At 36.3% G+C, this 10,755-nt stretch overlaps 1 protein-coding gene across 1 annotated transcript; it reads left to right on the top strand.

The window, feature by feature from the left end:
- The first annotated feature begins 8,296 nt into the window (after positions 1 to 8,296).
- LOC142175745 (serine/threonine-protein phosphatase 7 long form homolog) lies at positions 8,297 to 9,863 on the top strand. Its single transcript, XM_075242730.1, has 2 exons — positions 8,297 to 8,717; positions 9,793 to 9,863. The coding sequence occupies exons 1-2, from the start codon at positions 8,297 to 8,299 to the stop codon at positions 9,861 to 9,863; spliced, it is 492 nt and encodes a 163-aa protein (XP_075098831.1).
- Positions 9,864 to 10,755: the final 892 nt, after the last annotated feature.

Genomic DNA, 10,755 nt, shown 5'->3' with positions numbered 1-10,755 from the left:
TTGAAGTTGAGAATGTGCTAGATGTTACTTACCAAAACGATACCTCAAGTCTTAACCAAATGGTGGATGATCAGTTAGAAAATGACTTGGAGCATCCTCAACGCATATTAGAAGAAGTTGATATGGAGGAAATAACAATCATAGAAAATGAGGACGAAGAATCACCTAATGAAAATGAAATAAGTGAAGAGGAAGAATTTTCGGACGAGAAAGGATACTTCGAAGACGACTAGCATGTTAGTTTTTTCAAGAGCTCTCAACTTATATAGATTTATAATCTCAATTCTAGCATTTTCTTTAATTTACACAGATGACCGGTAGGGGTAGAGGTAGGTCTAGGAAGGATAAAAGGCATATTGATCATGATGATGGTACTACATCCTCACTTCCTTCTACTCCACACTTGCATCCCTTCGCTGCTGATAGACGAAACACATCTTTTCTACCACATCCATCTACTCATCAGACTACCTACCATTCTCCCCCAGCAGTATTCTTACCATTCTCCACCACAGGGTTATACCCTGCTTCCTCCACATGATCCTGCATATAGTTACATTGGTCCATCGAGTCAGCAGTCACAGGGCCATGTGGTGATACGCCCGTCATCTGCTCCATTTGCTTCATCACCAGCTGGATCACATCCATCTAGATTTCAGCCAGCCGGATCGCAGCAGGGGTGTGGATTATAGCTATCTTCATCAGCAACCCCGTCTCCCTCTCCACGGATTTCGTCTCCTAGCATTTCTAGACTTCACCTTCGGGATAGTAGCGCTGAGCCAGATGCCTCCCCTTCTGCGCACGCTTCAGATTCATCAGAGGAAGATGATCCAGAGGAAGTGCGGTATGATCGTTATCATAGGATGATCATCAGGCCTGAGGGCAATGGGTAAGATTTATTTATTACTTCTTTGTTATTGGTGTAAGATAATAGCTAGTCTTGTTTATTTAATGTAATTTCTATGTTGCAGGTTCATACCTAATCACCGGACTACAAAGATAATCTGAAACTCTTGGCCGGTTGTATGATGCACCCTATGCAACTTGGAGTGACTTTCCACCGGAGCTTGTGGAGCATATTTTCAACCAATTTAAGGTTTTAATATAATTCTTAACTATTTAATCATTATATTAACAATATTTTTATCTAACGTTACACACTTCATTTGCAGACTAAGTATGCCTGGGAGAACCGGCATAACAGTGTCATTCTTGAAAATTTTAAGTTCAAATGCCGTAAGAAACTATCTGATTCCTTCTATTCTGCTCGGAAGAAGAGCAAGAAGCCTTCATGGGTTCTACCGCACATATGAAAGGATCTGCTGAGGCAGTGGACCTCTGAGAAGTTTGAGAAGAAGAGTGAACAGTGAAAGAAGGCTCGAGCATCTGAGAAGGATGGCTTCTTGCACTGTGTGGGTGCAAGGAGCATAAGGACTGCGAGGAGACTACTGGCAATTCCTTAAAATATTTAATTCTATTTTTATCAAACTATATTTATATATTTTAATTTAGTTAATATATTTTATTATATTTGTAGGAAAAAAAATATAGGAGGAAGATGACTCATGATGAGTTCTTCATGGAGACTCACATCCGGAAAAAGAAAGCACTGGCAGATCCAACTAGATGGGTCGAGGATCGGACGGAGACTACATATGTAAGTTTCATAACTACTATAACTTGAAATTAATGTTTATAATATTATATAGTTAATAATTTTCTATCTTCTAAATAAAGGGTCGCTACAAGATTAATACGGAAGAGTACACTTAGAACTTGCCACCGAATGAGCAAGGCGAGCGACCACCCGTTTCAGACAAAGAAGCGCAGAAGATATGGTTGGATGTTGTCGATGGTCCTAAAAAGGGGATAGCATACAGCCTTCCAGAGAGATCATTTCGGCGCTACATGGCTGGATTGCAAGGTATAGGGACTTCCGCCCAAGGCGAGGCAATTGATAGCTCGACTATCTCGTCTATTGAGAAGAAGATCGCAAAGCTAATAGCAGATCTTTAAGAGACAAAGGCTAAATAACAAAAGAGAGATAGACAATTTGATACCCTTCAAGTTCAGTTAGAAAAGAGGGACCAAAAATTTAATCTTCTTCAAGGTCAGCTAGCCAATCTTCTTGCTAGTGATGCTTTTCCCATTCCCCGATCTCGTAAGCCTTCCCCAGATGCTAATCCTTCTCGTCGTGATCTTTCGAACCATGCCGACGATGAAGCTTCTAGTAGTGAAGATGGAGGTTATGCAATACAAAACACTCATTGAATAGTGTGTATTGCTAAATAAAGTATTGAACTTGTGAATATTTAGTTGGAATAGTTTTGAATGATGATTGTATTATTGATATTATTTTGTTATTAAACATTTGTATTATTGTGGTTATGATTGTCATTGTTGTTGTGGTTGTTATTAGCATTATTGTTGTGGTTATTGTTATTAGCGTTGTTGTTATGGTTGTGGTTGTTATTAGCGTTGTTGTTGTGGTTGTTGTTGGTTAATTGTTATTGTTGTTGGTTAATTGTGCTTGAATGGCACCAATGTAATGTTGCCATTATAGGATGGTTATTGGTTGTAATTGATGGGTGGTGTAGCTTAAAAGCATGCATATTCTGCCAGATTTTTACCCAGAAAATCGACCGATTTCGGTCGGAATTCTCATATTAAAACCCAGAAATTCGTAATTTTCGACCGACTTCGGTCGGTAATTTCAATCTGAAATCTGCAGAAATTTAAAATTACCGACCGAGGTCGGTCGGAAATAACTTTTTTTTTAATTTATTTTTTAATTATTCCGATCGATTTCGGCCGGTTTGTTAAAATTTACAAAAAAATGCAAAATTATTATATATTTACAATACCAACCGAAGTCGGTCGCTATTGTGAAAAATAAATAAAAATTAATTTAAATAATACCGACCGATTTCGGTCGGTATATTTATTTTTCTAACAAAAGTTGTCAGTTAAAGCGGTCAACCAATGGTTGAATTAACCGACCGACTTCGGTCGAAAAATTGTGACCGTCTTCGGTCGCCACACCTTAGCGACCACTATTGTTACGACGAATTAAAATAGGTCGGTTTTCTTATATTTCCGGCCGATTTCGATCGGTTTTCGGGGACGATTTTTGGTAGTTTTCTTATAGTGTTATACTATATTCTTTTATGTACACTTACTCAAAATATTATTTTATGATAATGTGTACTATATGACTTGGCATACATGTACAATGCATGCAGAAACTAGTTAATCAAAATACTCCAAATAGCTAGTCTTAATAAAAATGATTATGACCAAAGGCTTAATTAAAAGGTTAACCTATTGGACATTAGCTTCCTCGTAAGTCGTAAGCTGTTGGCACACCAATGTTTGCATGTTGTCGGCAAGTTAAACTAATTATGAATACATTAATGCGTTCAGTCATAACCATATTTTGGAGATTGTCTTCGTCGAATTTCCAAAAAAAATCAAGTAGAAACACGGAACGCTATTCAAATAGAGGAGATGTACTTAATAGCTTTTGTTTTGTGTTTTTATTTATTAGAACTTTGTTAAATAAAATAATTTTGAGAACAAAGATGCAGTAAGATATCAACCTAACCTTGGGAAAACAAATATCCTCTTTACATAAATGTATGAAATATAAGAATAGTCTAAAGAAAAATGTAATATATTTCTTTAATTCTTTTTTGGGATTTTTACTTTTCTATACAATATTTGAAACATTATTACCTCCCTACTCAAGTTTCAATTTAATTACATAAGCATATACAATTTACCAATTATATATATTTTAGGAATTAAATGAGTATCATTTTATATTAGGAATTGAACAAGGAAACAATTATTTATCATCCTTATTCTATATCCCTCTCTCTCTCTCTCTCTCTCTCTCTCTCTCTCTCTCTATCTCTCGTGCGCTCTCTCTCTCTCTCCGTCTCTCTCTGTCTCTCGATCTCTCATTCTCTCTTCTTTCCACATTTTTCTTCCTCTGATGTTCTCTATTTTTTATCCTTTCATGTTGTATATATTTTTAATGGAATTCATCAATGGATTTCAATCGTTTTACGATAGAGTTTTAACTTAGCAATTTCCTTTCATGCTGCACAATTGGTGTTCAAATTAAAATTGTCAATCAATAAATTTTGAAGGTGTTTGACTCTCCACCATTGACAGCCATGAAAAAGCTTTGAATTCGAATTTGAGTTTTCAAAAACTATTATTTGTTTGGATTAGGTGTTGTTGCAAACAATTGGGAATATTGTTTGGAGTTTATATCTTAATTTTGAGGGTCTTTGGTGAAAATTAGACTTCATTTTGGCTGAATTTCATATTGAAACTCGAAGAAGAAGAAGAAGAAGAAGAAGAAGAAGAAGAAGAAGAAGAAGAAGAAGAAGAAGAAGAAGAAGAAGAAGAAGAAGAAGAAGAAGAAGAACACATGACATACAATATACTTACGAAATTGTAGTAAAGTTGTAGTATAATTGTATGTAAATTATATTCTATTGTAGTTATATATTTATTTTATTTGAATGTTGTATGAAAGTTGAAAAATAATTGTATAATGTATAAATAGTTGTATAAAATTTGTATTTAAGTTATCAATACTATCTTTTTACATAAAGTAGTTGATATGTATCAAAACTGTATTAAGAGAGAAAGTTTTGATTGGAATTTTAGAGAGGAAGAAGTACACACCACATACAAAATATATACAAATTATATACAAAATATATACAAAGATATATTGTATAAAATTTGTATCAAAATTGTATTTAAGTTGTATGATGTTGTAATTGTATTTAATTAGGTAGAAATAATGTATGAAAGTTGTAGGTAAGTTATAAATCAGTTGTATGCCATATAATTAGATGTATGAAATTTATTTTTACTATGTATGTTGTTGTAGATATTCAAATTTGCATTAAATTTATACGAATTTTATTTTTAATTTGTATGTTGATGTACCATACATTGTTCTTTTCTCAATTGATTTATTAAGGAAAGAAAAGTAGTGAATGAATTCCAAATCGACTCATGTGCACTGATTAATATTTGTTTGAACGGAAAAAACTTGAATACTGATGGGAACTGAATGATTTTGGTGGAAAAATTTCGAGTTTTACATTAAAAGCGCTATTGTCGCACTTCAGAGAAACTGAGTTATATATGAGATTTGAATTTTGTGTGAGAAATTAACTGGGTAGCATAGATTCTTGTTGGAAATACTAATACAAAGTTGAATCCGAAGTTTGGAGGCGATTGAATTTAATTTGAAATTTGCTAAAACTTTGAATCTGCTCAATTATGCTTTAAGTTGTATAATATTATATTTAAATTGTATGATGTTGTAATTGCAAGATCGGCAACCTAGGTCTACTTCTCCTAATAAAATTGGACCAAAGGAAAAAAAAAATTGGGCATAAATTACGGTGCAAATTCCAATTACAACAAGGAAGCTGCTTGGATTTTGAATTGTTACTAGGCCAGGTTGAATGAGAATAAATTGGGCAAAGCTATAAAGACAAATAGTAAGGAAGGCTTAACTGTTGTGTCATGTAATATTATTCCAAGTAGATATAGAGAGTAGAGTTATTATTTTTAAAGTTAGTATGTACCTCCTCATAATCATGTAATATTATTCCAAGTTAATATAGAGAGTAGAGTTATTATTTCTAAAGTTAGTACGTACCTTCTCATAATCATTTTATTTTTTAAATGAAAAATTAAACCGGTTAATTCCTTCAGTTTTCAGCTGGGACTTCTTTTATCAGGAACGTGTCTATCTTGACTTCTATGAAACACAAAGTCTGTAGATTTACAGATGTCCAAATAGCCTTGGATGCTAGAGTGGGTTGTGAGTCGAGAGTTTTCCTTTGCATCTAAATGTTCATTTTAGTTTTCTATAGCTAATAACGGGTAGCAGAAGATTGGGTTTGCAAATGATAAGGAGATGTAACTGAGTAGGTGGCAGAGAATAGGGAAAGAAAAGAGGGGAAAAAAAAGAAAATGATGTAATTAAATCCCCTAATTTAATGTACTAATAATGAATTATATATAATTTGTAAGTAATTCTTGTTTAGGGTGGATAATATACAAAACTAGAACAATTTTGATAAATAAATTTTAAATATTGAATAGGAAGGAAAAAATTTTTTTTTTTTTTACGTTGGACTGTAAAAAATAATACAGGGACATCCACTCAAGAATCCAAGTTAAGTTGATTGTAATTTCATTAATTCATGTTTTCGAACAATAGTTTCGTCACTCGTTAAATTATCCACCAAAGAGTCCAAGTTAAATTGGTTACTAACCTCATTCAACATTTGTTGATGAGTCATTTCTAGTTCTTCTTCTGAACCGGTTATCTAATTATAGTTACATACAGAATTCTTAACTAACCTTCTTTGTCCTGGTTAAGTCATCAAATCATATGATTATACAATACAAAATCTGGCAGATATTTAGGATTTCTAAGTAGTCCACCCATTTTATTAGATTAGCCACCTGTCACCTCAATTTCTTTTTCCCTTTCCTTGTTAATTACTCCTATAGTCCTATTTTTTGTGGTAATTATTTGATGACTGAACTTATCAAGATTTTTCTCCAAATAGACTTTTATGTTGTTCGACCTAAAATAATAATGGTCCCTACTAATCTACATAGCTGTACTTAGAGTCCAGAACCCATTTGTGATTTTTTTTTTGGACAAGTGTGACGAAAATGTATGTTTAAAAAAAAGAGTGACATTTTTATATATAGAGCTCTTTTAAAGAGAGCTATACTTTAACGGAGTTTTGGCCGTTAAAGTATAGCGCTCTTTAAAAGAGCGCTATACATATATAACGTTCTTTTAAACCGTGCTATACAGGGCTGATAAGACAGCTATACATAGCGCGGTATATAACTGCGCTATATATGTATAGCACAGTTATATACCGCGTTATACATACATAAATAAACGGTCCTCCTCCTTCTTCCCCACATTCGAACCAGACGCCCCCCTCCCCCCAATTTCAAAATTCTTAACCGACCCCCCAAAATTTCCTTCTAAAAAAATTATAGTGGACCCCACCCGTCACACAAAAAGATAAGATTGTAGGTCCCACATCCTAGTCAAGCCTTCTATTGTTGTGATTTTCTCGTTTCGGGATCAAATTTTCAATTCATCGACTTTTCGAAAACATAAATTGAGGTATTCCGATTTAGTTTATGTTGAAACTCGTATAATAATGCATATTAGTTGTTTTGAATGTGTTTTCATGTTGTTTTGTGTTTTTTTTACGATTAAACTAGTATGTTATTTTTATCCGGACTAAGATATTAGTGTTTTGTGTTTGTTTTGTGATTAAAATATATTTGTTGTTTTTATCTAGTTTAGATTATTTATTTGCTTAAAGACTAGTGCCATTTTAGCGTAGTAAAATGTAGAGCCTTTTAGCGTAGAATTCATGTAGTTTAAGTATCTTTTATACTGATAGATACAAAACAAACATACAAAATTATAAAAATATTAAAATTGAAACACACAAGAATTCAGGATAGTTTGGTATTACTGGGCCTCAAATATCGAGCCTCGAACTCATAAGTATATACTATGTCCAATTAAATGTGATAAAAATTAATTATTTAATTTACAAAACAAACATACAAAATTATGAAAATATTAAAATTTTCACACACAAGAACTCGGGATAGCTTGGTGCTACTGGGCCTCAAATATCGAGCCTGGAACCCATAGGTATATACTTTGTCCAATTAAATATGATAAAAATTAATTATTTAATTTACAAAACAAACATATAAAATTATAAAAATATTAAAATTGACACACACAAGAATTCAGGATAGCTTGGTGCTACTGGGCCTCAAATATCGAGCCCGAAACCCATAGGTATATACTCTGTCCAATTAAATATGATAAAAATTAATTATTTAATTTACAAAACAAACATACAAAATTACGAAAATAATAAAATTGACATACACAAGAACTCAGGATAGCTTGGTGCTACTGGGCCTCAAATATCGAGCCTGGAACCCATAGATATATACTCTGTCCAATTAAATATTGTATAATTATAAAAAATAATTATTTAATTTACAGATCAAACATACAATTAATGTTGTTTAATTTACAGTAGACGACATGGACGTGCCGCCTATGCATCCCGGACCTGTCTCCGATGAACTATTAGTGTTACAGGGCGATCATAGGTCCGCCTACGTATGGGAGGGAGAGTTACTGGCCCAGACTCTCCGCGCCAGGAGAGTGGACGACATGTGAGATTTTATGAAGGACAGAGATCTCCATCCCCGTGTAGTTCAGCGCCTGCGGGATACGGGCTTCTACAAGATTTTGGAGATCGGGCGGCTGCAGCTCGACTGGTCTTTGATCACGGCCCTGATAGAGCGGTGGCGACCGGAGACGCACACTTTCCACCTGCCCATTAGCAAGGCCACCATCACGCTGCAGGACGTGGAGGTTTTATATGGGATGCCTGTTGATGGACTGCATGTTGCACTGCCTCAGGCCATGAGAGAGATAACGCGTGGACAGTATTTGGACATGCTGCAGCAGCTCACTGGTTTCAGGCCACAGGATGAGACTACACACTCAGGGGCCAGTCGCATGAGTTTGACAGCTATTCGACAGCATTTGGAGATATTGCACTCGACATCACCGGGGAGACAGATGATCTGCATATTCACGGGTATACGAGGTTGCTGCTGCTCCTTCTGTTTGGGAGGGGGTCTTGTTCCCGAACACTTCGGGGAACCTAGTAAGCTTGCGATTTCTTCATCATTTTCAGCTGCTAGATGATTTACCCCAGTATAGCTGGGGTGCTGCTGTTCTCACCTACTTGTACAGGCATCTGTGTCGGACGAGCATGGGCACCCAACATGACGTATGTGGATTTTTGCCACTTTTACATGTGATAACATATTCGAATACTTTGTTCATTCCTTCCAATTCTATCTAGTCAAAAAATTTCTTAAACTTTACGTCAACTTTGTATGTTAGGTTTGGGCCTGGGAGCGGTTCCTGCAGTTGTAGCCACCTCTACCACCATTACCTCCAGATGTACCACCTCCGTTTCTTACTCTAGTTGGAGGTGGGTTCTCCGGCGTGGATATGTACGAGATTACGGGGCTCGGCATAATCTCCCCCTTTGTAGGGATGTGTTGGATATGCTGGAGGGCGCACAGGTAAATTTGTACCTAAACTTACTTGGTATAGCTTCACATGTGTTGCACATACTCACGTTTTCTGTTGTTATTTGATAGTTCATCTGGACGCCATACATCGACGACTTGATAGGTGGCCTGCCCAATTATTGCTCGGCCGGCCAACTGATTTGGAGCACTTCCGTCCCGCTCATGTGCCTCGATATTGTGGAGCATCATGCCACGGAGCGGGTACTTTGCCAGTTTGGCCGTCCGCAGTATATACCGAGGGGGCCTACATGGGAGGCCACACATTATCAGCGGGATGATCGTTCCAGGGCGGACGACGCATATGTAGCACGGCTAAAGGCGCAGGTCCATACTTGGGACGACCGAGCTGACCTAATTCCCCCCTTCACAGATCCAGACGGAGACTATTCAGCTCTATATGCCTTGGTACAACCGCGTTACCCGACTTTTTGTTGGGAATCCCATTCATCAAGCTGGTGGTCGGCACGTTCCATACGCCGGGCGGCACGAGGCCTTGGTATGTTTTCTGGTATTATTACTTATATAACTGTAACATAGTGTTCTGTAGTTTATATTTTATATGTTGTGCAGGCTATTGGCCTACATATTGTCTACCAGATGGGATTGCAGATGCAGTAGTATGCCGGATACAAAATACATAACGTAGTATTTAACCGCGATATATATATTCACATAACGTATATATTCATTAATTTACTCAACTGGAAAATGTTAAATATCAATAAGATTTAACAACAATGGAAATATAATTTTATTTGATACATCTTGCAACATAAACAAAACAGCTACTTATTACAACATAAACTCATTGATAGTTGGGCACATTAGAAGAACACCCACCACGAGCTTGATTACCACCGCCACCCAAACCAACTGAAGGACATTTTCGACGGTCGTGTCCTCTTTGCGAGCATATACCACATTTGCACGCATAAACGGTATTGCTAACATCCATTTGGTTCTGTATACGCGTTCTCTTCTGCACCTGTATTTGACGCAAATAGTCCTTGTTACACACCATTTTAAATGGTTCCGGTGCCCAATAATGCTCAGCACCCACTAGCTGCAACTGCCCACTATAGGTGTTTAAGTAAGCAGCAACACTATATTGTTTATCAACGTAGTTGATTGGCCCTAAACCTGTATGTTGAAATCACCTGATGGCATGTGAGCATGGCATGTGGTAGATGGACCATTTCTCACAAGAGCATAACATTCTAGATTCATTTATGGTATGTACATTATTCCCTCGATTTTGATGGATAGAGGTGCGAACTTCAAAAATATTTATGTCGTGATCATACTGCAAAAATGAATGCCAATATACTCGCCGCCTGCATTTCTCAAATCTCTTCATCGGCAGTGGCATAAATACAACACCCCTTTCCATCAATGACGTTGTAGCTGCAGCCATTTCAACAAACCTCTCCGCCATCTGCTTGAACGACATCCGCACCATGGCAGTGACACGCAATCCTCTTGCCGACTGCAATAACCCGATGAAAGACTCTGACACGTTTGTAGTCAGAATTC

This window comes from Nicotiana tabacum, chromosome 22 (assembly GCF_000715075.1).
Source record: "Nicotiana tabacum cultivar K326 chromosome 22, ASM71507v2, whole genome shotgun sequence".
Taxonomy (NCBI): Eukaryota; Viridiplantae; Streptophyta; class Magnoliopsida; order Solanales; family Solanaceae; genus Nicotiana; species Nicotiana tabacum.
Note: the sequence above shows the minus strand (reverse complement) of the source record. Positions and strands in the feature narration are given on the sequence as shown.